Genomic DNA, 17,764 nt, shown 5'->3' with positions numbered 1-17,764 from the left:
TTTTTGGCAGCCGCATCAGGATCGGATCGCACAGTGGTTCACACTTGTGCGATTCGATCCTGTGCGAACTGCACGATCGCACTGCGATATGCGATCAAACTGGGGGTGTCGTTAAGATTACATTGACACCCCCAGCGTATCGCATATGGCAGTGTGAACTGCCGGGGGTGCGTGTGCGATGCGGGAACAGGCTGCGGATTCGCAGCCTTCCCACACTCGCATAAGTGTGAACCGGACCTTAAAGTTTTATCATTTTGCTCTTCTTGTTTCCAGGTTTTCACTACATACCCTATTTTAGGCCTATCAATATTATTACTGGGCCTTTGTGCTTCTCTTTGCAATGCAGGCAGATCATGGTGGGTGGGAGAGAATGGCAGGGTGCTGTACATAACTTCCTGAAAACATCACAGCACTACTTTCCTTAGTACTCCTCTCAACAACCCTTCATCCTTATGCAAGCAGTGGGCTGGAGTTATGCAAATATGAAATACCTTGATGGGTAAATGTCAGTCTGCAGGAATGGGCGTTCCTAGGCAGACTACATCTGCATGCAGACTGCTGTTACGTGGTGACGCAAGGTGGCGAGGATAGTGCTAGATGATTCTGGACATCCCCTTTCCAGGAAAGGAGGTGAGCTCTATATGTCATGCTGCAACTTCTATTGGACAGTATGAGAAGCTCACAGCATGCAGTGAAATCAGAGTAAGCCATTTTAATACAGGAGAGGGGCCTCTACAAATGTGCAAGACTGAAGAGAAGGCTGGAATTCAGCTTTGTAGAATAAGAAGATTGTACAATCAGATTGTATTGTGTGTAACCAACCTAAGAATCTCAACACAATGTGGCTGTTGATTTCTGAGACTTACATACAGCCACTGCCACATGCTGAAAATCCTATAATCCATTGCAGGTCGGTAGCAGCAATTCTCCATCATTCAGTGACAGAATCAAGAAATCTCCTCTGTAATAGAGCTTTAACTAATCCCCCAGAAAAAAACAACATGCTTACAAAAAGGAGATGTCAGAATAAGAAAATTGTTTTGTTATTGTAAGTGGAAGTGTTTCTTTTGAGGTCGTTGCGCTTGGTACGTGGATGTCTCAGCTGTGATGCTGTGTGATGACAATCCTTCATCCAAATTGCTTAGCAGCTGACTCCTCTCCTCCTTTCCTTATGTATTGCCGGGTGAGTCCACACATCGTCTCCTACTGCAGATCCTCCACGATTCATCATAGAAGCAAACTGCGGACTTTGTCGTAAGCTCCGAGGAAAATGAAGCCACCAAGGCTGATGGCCGTCATCCTGGGGACAACCCCGGCAAATAGTCTGGGCAGGGAAGAAAGGCAAAAAGTCTTAATCTGTCCACAATAAGCAGTTAAAGATATTTGAAATGCCTGACTATACTGTTCTGCTACATGACGCTTGAACTTAGCTAAACAAAAAAAGACAAAAAAATGGAATAGGCCATTAAAAGATAACATTAAAAAAGCAGCTTTTGAAGCTGTACATACCTTCAATCCAGAGCTGTCCCCCTCCCCCCCCCCCCAGTACTTCTTTTGCACCACTAAATGTCCTCAATCTTTGGATTTAAAGACAGAGGATGCAGGGTACAGCTATGCTAGCTAAACCTAGGTTGTCTTGTCCCTGCCTCCAGCCAGTGACTAGACAGTGAAAGTTGCACAATGATGAGCTCATCTCTCTGTCACCCTGCTTTCTCCTCCTATCAGCATGCTCCAAATTCAGGTACTTGCACTGCTTGCATTTTAAAAAATAGTTATTATGTATCATTGAATACAGAACTGCATTACCCTGTGTAGGGAAGGGGCGGGAGGGAAGGGAGAGGGAGGGAAGGGAGGGGGGAGGAAAGGAAAGGGAGGAAAGGGAGGGGAAGGAGGAAAGGGAGGGGAAGGGGGGAGGGAGGAGAAGGGGGGAGGGAGGGAGGGGGAGGGGAATGAAGAAGGGAATGAGGGAGGAAGGGAATGAGGGAGGGGGGAATGATGGAGGAAATTAGGGAGAGAGGAAGGGAATGAAGTGAAGGGAGGGAGGAAGGGAATGAAGAAGGGAGAGAATGAAGAAAGAAGGGAGGGGGAGGAAAGGGATGGGGGAAGGGAGGGGGAGGAAAGGGATGGGGAAAGGGAGGGGGAGGAAAGGGAGGGGGAGGGGAAGGGGGGGATGAAGAAGGAAATGAGGGAGGAAGGGAATGAGGGAGGGGGGAATGATGGAGGAAATGAGGGAGGAAGGGAATGAAGTGAAGGGAGGGATTGAGGAAGGGAATGAAGAAGGGAGGGAGGGAGGGAAAGAAGAAGGGAGGGAGGGAGGGAAAGAAGAAGGGAGGGAGGGAGGGAGGGAATGAAGAAGGGAAGGGAGAGAAAGAAGGGAGGGAATGAAGAAAGAAGGGAGGGAAGAAAGAAGGGAGGGAATGAAGAAGGGAGGGAAGGAAGGAAGGGAAGGAGGGAGGGAAGGAAGGAAGGGAAGGAGGGAGGGAAGAAGGGAGGGAATGGAGAAGGGAGGGAGGAAATGGAGAAGGGAGGGAGGAAATGGAGAAGGGAGGGAATGGAGAAGGGAGGGAGGAAATGGAGAAGGGAGGGAATAAATGGAGAAGCGAGGGAATGGAGAAGGGAGGGAGGAAATTGAGAAGGGAGGGAGGGATGGATGGATCAACAGGTATTTTTTTGTACTTGCAGCGAACTGCTGCGAACCTAAAACTAAACTCCAAACTTTGTGATAGCAATAGCCCTGCATGAAAAGTATATTGTACAGACAGGAGCAGAGAACCCACCAATCAGAACACAGAGCAGGAATTCAAACATGAACGATTCATTTGTGCTGCTCGTGGCCCTGACAGAAGTCTCTGAAACTCCGGATGGGTAATGAACGCGGCTCACATTGAGCACCAGCTGGAAACAGTTTAAGGATTCACTAGACAGCACTTAAACCTATTAACATAATTGCAACTCCAAAGCCGAGTAATTTGCATGAGGCTGGCAGGGAGCAAATTCCCTGAGGAGCACTGAAAAATATTTTCAAAATACGTTCCCGAGCTTTCACAATGTCGGATTGTCTGGGCAAAGCTTCCCAGATGGGCCATCCAGATAGCGATTTACAGGAACCGGCTACCAATGGGTTTTACAGAACACTGACGAGCCTGTGCACTGAGCGGAAAGGATAAGAAGCGGATGGCAGATGGTGCAGCTCGTTCAATAAAATGGATTACAGGAAACATACCTAAACTAAGAGAATATGAAGACTGTCATTGCTAACCTCTCCTTGTAAAAATCGGCCTGAATGTCATGGTAATCCAGGAGCTTCAACACTTTCTTGGTCACTATACTGAATATGTATGCAGATCAGGAGTAATGACTTCAGTCTGACTTTCTAATCTGTTGCATGGTCCGGTCTGTGGCTCAGAAAATATTTCAAAGCTGTAGCTTCATTTGCTTATATTTTGCCTTCTCAGGTTTCTCCTTTCCCCCCAATCAACGCGCTAATTAAATTATTAAATAACCTTTCCTTTCTCAGTATATACCTTTCATCACTGGGTTCTGGACATCTCTATGCAATGCAGGCAGGTCATGGCTAGTGGGAGGAGTCAGCAGGGTGCTGTACATCGCTTCCAGATACAGGAAGCTGTAGTAACACCCACATGTGATGCTGAGCCTCTATTATTGAAAGATCTGAAATCCAATGAACGAAAGGGCCTGGTCCCTGGAAGAAGTCCTTTTGCTGATAAAACGTATCGAGCGGAGCCTTGTGGGGACGTCACCGTGTCCGTGGAACAAGAGATTGTTGCAGTGATATTTTTACATGCACGTGTTGTTTTTAACTATTGTGAGTGTATCTACAAGATTAATAAATATGTTACTAGTCTTTAATAACAACATGAAGAGGCCCTTCTCTTCTTTTCTTACACGATTAGCCCCATGGTAAATCTTGGCTGGCTTGTTCAATGGTTGACTCAAGGTGATTAGAGAGCGTTGGGAACATTGAGTGATTTTTACATGCGATACATGACGTCTCTTGAGAAAGAGGGTCATGTTAATCCGGTAAGGAGATACGTTATCACACCTGGGTGATGGTGGTTGTTTGGTGACACGGATCTGGTGTTAAGCTCGTCTTAAGAGCACTACAACACGGATTTACTAGATTTTATTACTGGGACTTTTTGTGGACTTTATAAAACTTTTTTGGATTTTTCAATTATTGATTTTGTATAAGAGATTTATTCTGTCACAATTTACAGTCATTTATTTTTTAAGCGCAACACTAGTTTTTATATAAATAAAAGGGGTGGGCCAGAAACAGTAAGGTTGGGCTGGAGTGCTAGATGATGTTGGTTATCCTCCGATGGGCTGGAGTGCTAGATGATGTTGGTTATCCTCCGATGGGCTGGAGTGCTAGATGATGTTGATTATCCTCCGATGGGCTGGAGTGCTAGATGATGTTGGTTATCCTCCGATGGGCTGGAGTGCTAGATGATGTTGGTTATCCTCCGATGGGCTGGAGTGCTAGATGATGTTGATTATCCTCCAATGGGCTGGAGTGCTAGATGATGTTGGTTATCCTCCGATGGGCTGGAGTGCTAGATGATGTTGGTTATCCTCCGATGGGCTGGAGTGCTAATGATGTTGGTTATCCTACGATGGGCTGGAGTGCTAGATGATGATGGTTATCCTCCGATGGGCTGGAGTGCTAGATGATGTTGGTTATCCTCCGATGGGCTGGAGTGCTAATGACGTTGGTTATCCTACGATGGGCTGGAGTGCTAGATGATGTTGGTTATCCTCCGATGGGCTGGAGTGCTAGATGATGTTGGTTATCCTCCGATGGGCTGGAGTGATAGATGATGTTGGTTATCCTCCGATGGGCTGGAGTGATAGATGATGTTGGTTATCCTCCGATGGGCTGGAGTGATAGATGATGTTGGTTATCCTCCGATTGGGCTGGAGTGTGCTAGATTTTGTTGGTTATTCTCCAGCCAGGATATGAGGCGGGCTTTAGCTGACTTGTTCCAGCTTTCAATGTACACTTTGAAAAGCTTGCAGTGTGCAGTAAAATCAAAGTAGGCAATTTCAGTCCAGGGGAAAACATAAGGTGAGGTTGTAGTTCAGCTTTAAGGACAGCTACAGAAAGCCCAACTCCGAGGCAAAATATAGGCAGCTGAAACATCAGCATTAAATGAACTCTATACAAGTACACTATAGTAACCCTTTAAAAATAATCAACTTTTTCAAGTGTTGCGTAACCAGCAAAGGAAACTGCATCTGACTTGGCTTCAAATGTAGCTATGAATATGAAAAAACTGATACCCATCATTTAACAGTTAAAATCCTTCGGCTGCGAGAAGCTTTGTGGATCAAAGAGAAGAGAAACTTAAGTGAAATCAGATATATTTTTTCAGTATTGCCATATGGAATATATAAGGCAAAACAGCGTAATGGTCGAGGCTGGGTGCAGCTGGCTAGACAGACGAAATCACATAATTGCTTAATTTCACTTTACAAAAATGTCCAATGCATTATCCTTTCGGGAAGGTCAGAGGTTAAACACTTGACATGTTCACACCCCGGTGACTAGTTCTTCCAGGCTCAAGCCTATAATCTTCTTTCTGATTGTACTCTCATTTTTTAAATACATTTGTTAAAAAGTAAATGTAACTAAAACCTTTATACAATGTATTATTTGGATGGTTTATGTGGTAAAAAAAAAAATAGTTTTCTAGTGTGCCAGTTCTTACTACCGTAAGTTACTTTAAAGTAGAACTACAGGCAATACTTTTTTTTTTTTTTTATTTTGGATAGAGTAAGAGAAAGTTATAACCCCTATAAGATTTTTTTTCCTGCCATCTGTGTCCCATTGCGGAAATTTCCCTTCACTTCCTGTCCCATAGCCAAACAGGAAGTGAGAGGAAATCCTTGATAATTAACCACTTTTAGACCGGAAGATTTTGCTGCCTAATGACCAGGCCCTATTTTGCGATTTGGCACTGCGTTACTTTAACGGACAATTGCACGGTCTTGCGAAGCTGTACCCAAACGAAATTGACATCCATTTTTCCCACAAATAGATCTTTCTTTTGTTGGTATTTGATCACCTGTGCGATTTTTATTTTTTGCGCTATAAACAAATAGAGCCACAATTTTGAAAAAAACCCAATATTTTTCACATTCTGCTATATCACATTCCCCAATTTTTTTTTTTAAAAATCTAAATTTTTTAACATTTTAGGCCAATTTGTTTCCTGCTACATATTTTTGGTAAAAAAAAAAAAAATCGCAATAAGCGTATTTTGATTGGTTTGCGCAAAAGTTATTGCGTTTACTAACTACGGGAAAGATTTATGTAATTTTTTTTTTTTTTTTTACTAGTAATGGCGGCGATCTGTGATTTTTTGCGGGACTGTGACATTGCGGCGGACAGATCGGACCCCTAACTGACATTTTTGACACTTTTGGGGGTACCAGTGACATTACTACAGTAATCAGTGCTAGAAATATGCACTGTTAGTGTAATAATGACACTGGCAGGGATGGGTTAACCCTGAGGGTGATCAAGGGGTTAAATGTAAGCCTAGGGGAGTGATTCTAACTGTGGGGGGGTTGGGCTTTTGAAATGATCACAGAGACATGCGATCCTTTATAGCAGGATCACATGGTCTCTGTGATCATGTCAGGCAGAATGACAGATGGCTGTGTTTACATCAGCCGTCCGTCCTTCTGTGTCAGGGGGGAGATCGCCGGTCTCAGGCGGCCATCAGAGCCGCCTTGCACCTTCACTGGCTTCCCCGCTGACTATCGGGGGCGGGAGCGTGCCTCCGGCGGCTCGCACTCGCCTCCTAGTGGCCTCCCAGGCGGATGACGCCTATTAATGTGATTTTGTCTGGGAGAGCCACACCGCCGACGTAAAAAGGCAGTGCAGCGACGGCAAGTGGTTAAGTGGATTCCTTGGGGTCCCCCAGGTGACCAGAACTAGTGTCCCCATTGGAAGATTTATCCTCTATTACTTTTCTGGGGATAACCCAAAATTCAGGATTTTCTTTTACTTTCACTTTCAATGTAATATGACAAATAGAAAGGCTGAATCTCTCTAATGGGGGAACAGACCGCAATAAAAACTTACAGCCATTCTAGTCTATCCCCACTCTATCTAGAACTAAAAAAAAAAAATTGCTTTTACCGGTAGGTATACTTTAAAATAAACTTCACCCAAAGTGAAAAAACAATGCATTAACCACTTAAGCCCCGGAAGATTTTACCCCCATTCCGACCAGGGGGTATTTTGCGATTCGGCACTGCGTGACTTTAACGGACAATTGCGCGGTCGTGCGACGCTGTACCTAAACTAATTTGGCGTCCTTTTTTTCCCACAAACAGAGCTTTCTTTTGGTGGTATTTGATCACCTGTGCGATTTTTTGATCACGCGCTATAAACAAAAAAAGAGCGTCAATTTTGCAAAAATAGCAATATTTTTCACATTTTTTTATATGAAATTCCCCAAAAAAAAAATGTAAAAATCAAAATTTTTTAACTTTTTCGGCCAATTTGTTTTATGCTACCTATGTTTGGTAAAAAAAAAAATCGCAAAAAGCGTATTTTGATTGGTTTGCGCAAAAGTTATTGCGTTTACTAACAAAGGGAAAGATTTTTGTCATTTTTGTTGTTTTTTTTTTTAACGTGTTATGGCGGCGATCTGCGATTTTTTTTGCGGTACTGCGACATTGGGGCGGACAGATCGGACCCTTGACTGACACTTTTGACACTTTTGGGGTTACCAGTGACATTTCTACAGTAATCAGTGCTATACATATGCACTGTTACTGTAAAAATACACTGGTAGTGAAGGGGTTAACTTTATTTGGGAGGGAGGGGCTGTGTGTATCCCTAGGGGCGTGCTTTCTACTGTGATTGGCTGTGGCTTCAGCTGTAAGGACACTGATCAACGGATCTACATACTAGATCCGAGTGATCAGTGTCTTAACAGCAAGGAGAATGACAGGTGGCTTGTTTACACAAGCTGCCTGACATTCTCCCTCTCCCCCGCCGATCGCCGAGTGACCGGCGGACATCGGGTCCGCCGGTCACACGCGCGGGGGGTCCGTGACCACGCGGGAGCGCGCGCTCGCTCCCTAGACCCTCACAAGCTAGTGACGTAGCCCTACGTCCCTTTGCCTGTGAGGGGCTGACTGCCGACGTAGATCGGCGTTAGGCAGTCGGCAAGTGGTTAAAAAAAGCCACATAAAATTTAAAGTGGTTCTAAAGCCATAAAGTTTTTTACCTTAATGTGTTCTTTGTATTATGGTAAAAAAAAATCTGCCCAGAATCCCCTCCTCAGCTCGCCCTTATACTTACCTGAACTCGATCCAGCGCTGTGCACTAGAGCAGAAGCTCTACAGGGCAGATTGATAGCAATGGAAGCCATTGGCTCCTGCTGCTGTCTATTCAATTCTACGAGGAAGTGGGGGGGGGGGGGGAGAGGGTCATAGCCAACTGTCTGTGTCTATGAATGCAAGCACCAGAGCTCGGGAGCAAGCCTGCATGAGTACCCCCTTTCCTAGGGGGTACTCGGAAGGTAGGAGGAGCCAGGAGCACTGGTGGGGGACCCCAGAAGAAAAGGATCGGGGCAGGAAGGTATAACATGTTTGTTATTTAAAGAATAAAAATGTAAAGGTTTAGAATCACTTTAATGTGGAACTAAACTATATCTGAGCTCCACAAAATGAAAATGCTATTTAATTCATTTTCAAAGCAAACTCACCATCCCATTCATTGTCTCTGTCTCCATGCTTTATTTTTCTTGAGAAATCCCCCCCCCCCCCCCCACACACACACACACGCGCACCATTTCTAGCTGCATGCATCCTGAGTAAGAGCAAATGATTCATGTAGCATTTGCTCCCTGGAATCCATCTGCCCTTAGCTCAAGAAAACAGGCGGGGAAGGTGTGGCTTAGCTGAGAAAGCCCCACCTCCTCTCATCCAAATGAAAAATAAAAATGCCCATGAAGACTGGGATTTATGCCATTATTCTGACCTAGGCCAGAAACCAGGAAGCAACTGAAAGAAAAAAAAAAAAAACAGGTAAATATATCTTCCTATTTACTAATCCTAGCAGCATATGGATTAAAAATAGTTAATGTTGATTGAGAGAATTTATTTCAGTTTTTAAGCACAACTCAAGCCAAACACTAAATTTAGGTTTTGGTAATTGTAGAAAAAAAATGATATCCTCTGTCAGCTTCAAAAAGATATCAAATATTCAAATAATGCCCCAAACTAGGGATAATAACAGTTTCATACCCTGTAAAGCCTTGTGTTTTCCATATATCCCTGAGGGCAAGTAACACCTTTCCTCCTGCAGTAGTTGATCCGGCCTGCAAACAAAGCAAAAGACTCATCATACATTTCCAGTTATAGCTTTTCTAAAGTAGTCTTCTAAGACAAGCAGACAGAATTCCACTATTGCACCCCCCCCCCACCCCAAGGGTCCCTGTGAACAATTGAATAATGCTGTGATGACCTTGGGCGCATACATGGGGAAAATGTACCGATGGATAACTACCAATCAAAAAAAAGTTCTGGGTACAGAAACCCTTAAATTACAGGATTTGAATTTCTAAGGTTGGAACGCTCATCCAGCATCTTTCCTCCTTCCAATCCAGCATTCCATTATGCATCCTAACAAGGTAAATGATATAGTACTTACAGCAGGTATGCTGCAGCTAATCTTTTGCCTAGGTACACCTTTTTATATATTGCAGTTTTGGGCTTCCTGTTCCTAGACCTTGCCCTCTGATGACATCATCAGTGTAGTCCAGTATTCAGAAATATCTCAACTTTCTGATAGGCTCCTGTAGGGCTAGTAGGATGGAGGGTGCCTAGGCACTGTCACATGTGCAGGAATTATATTATACAGCAAAGCCAGGTAATAAGATGTCTCGTTCTATCACATATCCCCAAATCACGAGGGTTAGTGCTTATTTAAGGACAGTGGGCAGGGGTCATGTAAATCAATCCATTACACCCCATAAGGTGGATGTACATCCAAAACTACTGGTGTATAGTGCAAATACAGCCTTCTATTATAGAACTAGTTATTCTAATCTGCATACAGCCGTTTCAGGCTTTTTGGCCATGATCATTGCAGTGTATGGAAACCATGGCTTTTACTGACTAGGGCTTGGAGAGCTAAGAGAACCAAAGACCATATAACCAAAGGAATTATTTCCACGGCTCCATCCACTGTCCTATATTGTGAAATAATCCACTTATTTTTGGGGTATGTAATGGAATGAGACCTAGAAAGGCTTTGATGTGCTATTCAATGATTCATTTAGGGGGTTTTTGATGCCTTTAGTCCCTTCTCACCATAATCTGTATGAGTACAGGTTATGGGTACCATAACTTGTACATACTCAATTAACTTGCACTCCTGGATGATGCTATCTATTCAATGGTACAGCTGCTGAGCACCCCTCTATAGTCACTTAGGTAGTAGTATACAACAGATTTGATAAACCTGGTGCTGTGCTATAAACTTGTAAAAATACACCTCGTGTCAAATTAACTTTAACCTCAAATTGCAGTGCAATTCATAAATGTGCAAACCAATATATGAACAAAGGAATAAATAAATTGCTCAATAAATACATTGTGCTTCGAATCTATAAGTGCTGTGTGCCCCTAAAAACATTAATTTTGTGCAATGTTCAAATAATAGATCAAGATGCAATTATTAGCAACAATATCTCTTCTATTGTGTATAGAAAGCACTTTATATTAGTGATCGACCGATATAATTTTTTTTAATGATGATGCGGATACTTTGGTCATCGGATATCGGCCGATATTTTCGGACATTTAAAAAAAAAAAATGGATTTTTGTAAGAACTTACCGTAAAATCCTTTTCTCTTAAGCTCATTGACAGACATAGTCTTCTTGATTCTGAAGAGCTGGGTTATGTTGTCTCCGCAGGAGTAGGACTAGGCAGAATGACAAAACGTTCTGGCTCCACCCTAGGGGCAGTCCCTGAGGGCATATCCTCCCTCTCTCTGCTACAGGGAATCAGTTCTGTTTAAAGCAGTACAGAGAATTTAACCCAACCCAACTCAATGATAGAGGGGCGGGTACTACGTCTGTCAATGAGCTTAAGAGAAAAGGATTTTACGGTAAGTTCTTACAAAAATCCATTTTTCTCTATCGCTCATTGACAGACGTAGTCTTCTTGATTCTCAAGAGCTGGGACATCCAGAAGCAGTGCCACAAATGAGGGGTGGGATTGACAAAATCAAATCCAATCTAGAAGGCCCAACCGGTGCCAAACTAGAAGTTTTAAAGGCTCATTATAAACAAAGAATGAGGCTAAAGAAAAAAATTTTCCAACGGAAAAAAACCCTCGAGGTAGACCACTGGTCTCCTCAAATTGCGGCCTGCAAAACCTTGCGGCCAAATGAGGCATCAGATGATGCCATTACATCAACTTTATAATGTTTAGAGAAGGTATGCACCGACGACCAGGTAGCCGCCTTGCACACCTGGACCACTGACGCCTGATGGCGAAAGGCCCATGACGCACTAAGTGCCCGAGTGGAGTGCGCCTTAACAGGGAACGGGGGCTCCCGACCCTTAATAGAATAAGCCTGCACTACCGTCTGTCTGATCCATCTGGAAATGGTCGCGGCAGATGCAGGCAACCCCTTTTTGGGTCCATCTGGGATCACAAAAAGTGAATCCGTCTTGCGAAACGAGTCTGTCGTTTTCAAGTATACCCTGATCGCCCGGACCACATCCAAGGAGTGTAACGCAAACTCCCGAGGATGACTGGGCTTAGGACACAGGGAAGGTAATACAATCTCTTCATTCAGATGAAATTCTGAAACCACTTTTGGTAGGAAGGATGGATTCGGACGAAGAACCACCTTATCTCTATGAACCACCAGATATGGTGAACGACAAGATAATGCGGCCAGTTCTGACACCCTGCGTGCAGAAGTAATAGCCACCAAGAAGGCCACCTTCTGGGACAACGTGGGTAGAGGAATCTCCCTAATATCTTCAAAGGGAGGTTTCTGAAGAACCGACAACACTAAATTAAGATCCCAGGGGGGTAACAGCGCGTGCACTGGCGGAGCCAGATGTCGCACCCCCTGGATGAAATTCCGCACCAAGGAATGAGTAGCCAAAGGCTTCTGAAAGAAGATAGCTAATGCTGAGACCTGACCCTTGATAGTACTCAAGGCCAGTTTCTGCTCAACCCCTTGTTGCAGAAAAGCCAATATTCGACTAATCGAATAAGACCGAGGACGGAACCCCAAAGGTTCACACCATGCAATGTAGGACTTCCATGTGCGATGATAAATCTTTCTGGAAGTCGCTTTCCTTGCTTCAACTAGAGTAGGAATAACTGAAGCTGACAAACCTTTGTCCTTCAGCACCTGGGTCTCAATAGCCAGGCCGTTAAAGCCAGCGATCGTAAAGCAGGATGGAAGATCGGTCCCTGAGACAGTAGATCCTCCCTGAGAGGAAGTCTCCATGGGACGCCCGCCACCAGTCTGACCATGTCGGCGTACCAAGCTCGACGAGGCCAGTCCGGAGCTACCAGGATTACTGGGATTCCTTCCTCCTCTACCCTGCGAAGAAGTCTTGGCAGTAACGCGAGAGGAGGGAAGGCATATATTAGCTGGTATTGCCCCCACGGGGCGATCAGTGCGTCTGCGGTTTCTGCTAGAGGATCGCGGGAGCGAGCCACGAATCTCTGAACTTTCCTGTTGAATCGTGATGCCAACAGATCCACATCCGGGGTGCCCCACCGTAGGCACAACTGGTGGAAAACGTCTGGATGGAGGGACCATTCCCCCTGATCCAGGGTCTGACGGCTGAGATAATCTGCCTGCCAATTCTCCACCCCCGGAATGAACACCGCAGAGATTGCTGGAACAAATCGTTCCGCCCAGCGAAGAATGCAAGCCACTTCTTTGGCCGCTCGGACACTCTTGGTGCCCCCCTGATGATTGACATAAGCCACGGCCGTGGCATTGTCCGACTGGATCCGAACCGGGCTGCCCTGGAGCTGCTCGGTCCAGTGAATCAGACAAAGTCTGATCGCTCTCAGTTCCAATACATTTATCGGTAACCTGGATTCTTCCGGGGACCAAAGTCCCTGGACAGATAACTGACCAAGAATTCCTCCCCAACCGGATAGACTGGCATCCGTGGTAACTATCGTCCAATATATTGGCAGAAATGACTTTCCCTGGCTGAGCATTGGAGACCGAAGCCACCAAACCAGAGACTCTCTGGTCTGTTTGCTCAATCGTATCTGATTGTCCAGGGATTCCGGATCCCGATTCCATCTGAGAAGAATCTCTTGCTGAAGAATTCGGGTATGGGACTGGGCAAATGGGACTGCTTCGAATGAAGCCACCATCAACCCCAGAACCCTCATGCACGTCCGAAGGGAAGACCAGCTGTTGGACAGTAACAACTGGACTGCTGATTGAATCTTTCGGAGTTTCCCTACCGGAAGGAAAACTCTTGTCCTGACTGTGTCTAGAATTAGACCCAGATATTCGAGCCTCTGGGTGGGAACCAGAAAAGACTTTTGCTGGTTCACCAGCCACCCGAATTCCTGTAAAGAAATCATAGTAATTTCTATGTTTTGTAGCAAGGTCTGAGGAGACTCTGCATGAAGCAGAAGATCGTCTAGGTAACCTAGAATCGATATACCTCTTTGGCGCAGAAGTGCCAACATTGGGGCCAACACCTTTGTGAAGACCCGCGGAGCCGTGGCGAGACCGAAAGGTAACGCCACAAACTGATAGTGGTTCTCCTCTACGGAAAAGCGTAGAAAACGCTGATGTCCTGCGAAAATGGGAATGTGAAGATAGGCGTCCTTGATGTCTATGGACGCTAGGACATCCCTTGGATGCAGGAAGGCTGCTACCGTGCGAATGGACTCCATTCTGAATCTTCTTATGTTGACGAAAGAATTGAGTGCTCTTAAGTCCAGAATTGGACGCACTTTGCCCTCTTTCCTGGGTATTGTAAACAGGTTTGAATAAAACCCTTGAAACCGTTCTGTCCAAGGAACGTGGACTACCACTCCTTGTTGTAGTAAATCTGTGACTGCTCTCCGCAGATCTTCTAAACGATCTGCGGATAGACGGATATTGGAAGGGAAGAATCACGCCGGTGGGAGAGATCGAAACTCGATCTTGTACCCTGACCTTATGACTTCGCAAACCCATTTGTCCGGGATTCTGGAAAGCCATGGATCCGGGAACCGGCGAAGACGTCCCCCCACCCCAGTTACGGGTGGGGGCGCACCTTCAGGCTTTGGATGGTTTATCTTCAGGTCTGGAGGGGGCGGGCTTTTGCTTGCCCGACCAACGACCCCTGACGCCTCCTGTAGGAGCTTTGGTGGACTTAGTTTTTTCACCCGCTGGACGAAAAAACCTCTTGTGAGCAGAAAAAGAAGGCCCTCGTCTTTGACGAGTTCCTCTACCTTTAAAATTTTGCGGAAAAAAGGTGCTTTTTCCACCGGTGAGATCCTTAATGATCTCATCTAAGTTGGCTCCAAATAGACGCTCTCCTGAAAAGGGGATATTAGCCAATGCTTTTTTGGAACCTTGGTCGGCTAACCAACCTTTTAGCCACAGTGTACGCCTGAGAACCACTGCTGAGACTGATGCTCGCGCCATTAATGGAGTGGCGTCTAACGCCGCATCACATACAAACTGTAACCCCTGTATAATTTGTTCCAACAAATCTGATACCGCCTGAGGGACTTCTTCTAAGTCCCGGCGTAACCACTTGGTCCATTCAGTTACAGCCTGCGAAACCAGACCAATAGCAATTATTGGTCTGAAAGCTGATCCAATCAAGGAAAACATGGTGCGAGACATAGCTTCTATCTTGCGATCCACTGGATCTTTAAAAGACGGAGCGTCTTCTAAAGGAATAACCGTGGCTTTATTCAATCTAGCAATAGGTGAATCCACCACAGGTGGTTCTGTCCATTTCTTAATCAGGGTTTCCTCAAACGGATAACGCCTGTCAATGCGTTTAGAAATATTAAAGGTGCGTTTTGGCAGACGCCATTCTTCTTCGATTGGATTGCCAAAACATTTGGGCAATGGAAAAACCTTCGCCACTTTGATGCGTTTTTTAGTCCCAAAGGGGATCTCAGTTTCAGCTATTTCTGATGGAATACCCTGTAACCTTAAGGTCTCTTGAACAGATACAATGAGTGCGTTTACCAACGCTTCCTCTCGGGCTATGGCGGATGCCGAAACATCCTCCTCACTGTCTGAAGAGACAGGACCCGAGACACCAATACCAGATGAAGTACCTGCAACTGCAGAAATAGGCTCAGAGTCTGAATCCGAAGTTTCAGATAATAAGGGGTTAGGCGGGGGTCGCTTTCTTGCGCCCTGTCCCTGACAAGCCACTTCCACCCGGGACACAAAAGTTTCCATAATAGCTGACAAAGATTCAATTGTCAATGGGGTGCTGGAGGATCCCGCAGACCCCTCGAGGGGATCCGGAGGAGATACATGAGTGGCAGGGTCCATGTTAATACAGGACACCTTTGCCAGCAAAAACAAAAAAACTTTCCTTTTTTTTTTTTTTTTTTGTGTGTCTCCCCCTAGCGCAATAGCGCCCCTCAGAGTACCTGCTTCTCGATCCCAGAGAGAGAGAGAGGGACCCCCAAGGCTCACCAACCGATGCAGTGCAGTTTCCAACAAACTGCAGTCAGCGTCTGTCTTACACAGACTGGAAGGAGCTGTTTGCTTTTTCCCGGGCAGAAGGCGTGGCTCCGCCCCCTGTGTACGCCTTCCGGCGTTTCCAGCCCTCCACGAGGTAGCTGGGCTCACAAAACATGGCCGCCCCCATAGAAGAGACATAAGACTCCAAAAACATGGCGGCCGGCGTGACCTGAGGACATACAGGCATTCGGTCTACGGCAAAATGGCGGCGGACCGCCGATATCGTCTTCCCAGCACATCCACCTGCACTCTGCTAAGAGGTGATATATGGATCTACAGAAATACACTGCACATAAGGTAGGATTATGCCTCCTATGTCTTGCTGTAATGTTACAGTCTGCTGGGTAGAGTGTTAGCTCTTGAACCAAGTCCACTTCCCACAAACACCTGCTGTATTACAAGGGGGACTTGTAAGTATCAGATATATACTGACCATATATGGAGGGGCCCATAATATATACTGCCTCATAATGAGGAAAAAAAGGGAACGTTTACTCACCATACCGAACCGACAGGCACCCTCTCTTCACAATACCCTCTCCACCGGGGTGGGGGTTTGTGGACGCCTCGACTCTCTGGTACCTGGCGTCCAAGCGAGACTTTTAACTCGCAAAGTCAGTCCCTTTACTGGGACTCCGTCGCGGTCGACTCAGCGCACTGGTCTGCACGCGCTTTTAGGCAGAAACCGGGGTGACCACTGGATTTCAACATCCAGCCCGTCGCCCGGCCCCGCATACTTACTTGAATATGTCGCGGCCGACCAAGCGCAATGCCATGGTCTGCACGCGCTCGTAGGCCGGCTGGGGTGACCACAAGTGTCGCCCAGTCCGGCATTTTTGCTTGAAGATCTCACAGGAAAAAAACACTGGAGAAAACTACCTAAAAAATGTCTTTTTCTTAAAGAAAAAAAAAAGTCTTGCCAGGACCAAAAGATCCCAGCAAGGAACTTAGGTCCTTACTCCTGACTAGACAGAAAAAAACTGATTCCCTGTAGCAGAGAGAGGGAGGATATGCCCTCAGGGACTGCCCCTAGGGTGGAGCCAGAACGTTTTGTCATTCTGCCTAGTCCTACTCCTGCGGAGACAACATAACCCAGCTCTTGAGAATCAAGAAGACTACGTCTGTCAATGAGCGATAGAGAAATTCTTTTTTCACAGGTACTCTTGTGGAGGGATCTGGGGGTCTAAAAGAGTTGAAACAGTTAAAAGCATTCAAAACGCCAAGTTTGGCTGTTTTGAAAGCTGTCATTTTTTTGAATTTGGCGCAGAGTACCCGGAAGTGATGTCATGACATCACTTCCGTGTTTTTTACATGGAGACCCGATCAGAGCCGAATGCGGCTTTGATCGGGTCTTCAGCGGCCGTGCAGGTAGGATGCCCCCACCAGGAGACCCGGGCGGGCCTCCCGCTCCTTATAATGACAGCCAAGCGGCTTCTCAGCCACATCGGTTGTCATTACAAGACAGCCGACCGTTGGCTATGGACGCCGGTATCGGGGTGATGACTCTTGCTGCAGGCATCACTCCGGTACAAGCACTTTCCCAAAATATCGGTAACCTCAGGGGCCAATTCCGATATATCAGGGAAAGTGCATATCGGCCCCTGATATATAATCGGTCGATCCCTACTTTATATATGCTGGATACACTTTATTTTACGGGTGGAACACTGCGATGATCTGTGAATGTACATTATGTTTGGAACACTGTGATGAACTACAATGGCATGTTTGACATGTGACTATTATAATCAACTGGAGAAAGGCAATTTGAGAAGAGACATTGTTGATAATAGTTGCATCTTGATCTAATATTTGAACATTGCACACAATTTATGTTTAATGGGCACACAGCATTTATAGATTTGAAACACAATGTATTTTTTTGAGCAATTAGTTGAATTGCACTGAAAATTAAGGTTAAAATGAATTTGACACTAGGTGTATTTTTACAAGTGTACAACACAGCACCAGATTTATCATATCTACCATTACCTGTATAGTTATA

General features: G+C 45.5%; 1 protein-coding gene across 1 annotated transcript in view; it reads right to left on the bottom strand.

Annotated features, from left to right (window-relative positions):
* Positions 1-790: 790 nt before the first annotated feature.
* The window catches only part of SLC25A26 (solute carrier family 25 member 26), a 243,915-nt gene continuing 226,941 nt past the window's right edge, over positions 791-17,764 (bottom strand). Inside the window, exons 9-10 of the mRNA XM_082266005.1 lie at positions 9,292-9,365; positions 791-1,324 (exon numbers count right to left, since the gene is read on the bottom strand). Coding sequence (XP_082122131.1) covers positions 1,228-1,324; positions 9,292-9,365 — 171 coding nt within the window. The 3' untranslated portion in view covers positions 791-1,227. The remainder of the gene's footprint in view (positions 1,325-9,291; positions 9,366-17,764) is intronic.

This window comes from Pelophylax lessonae (assembly GCF_965119305.1).
Source record: "Pelophylax lessonae genome assembly, chromosome: 8".
Lineage (NCBI taxonomy): Eukaryota > Metazoa > Chordata > Amphibia > Anura > Ranidae > Pelophylax > Pelophylax lessonae.
This window is presented reverse-complemented; position numbering and strand designations above follow the sequence as displayed.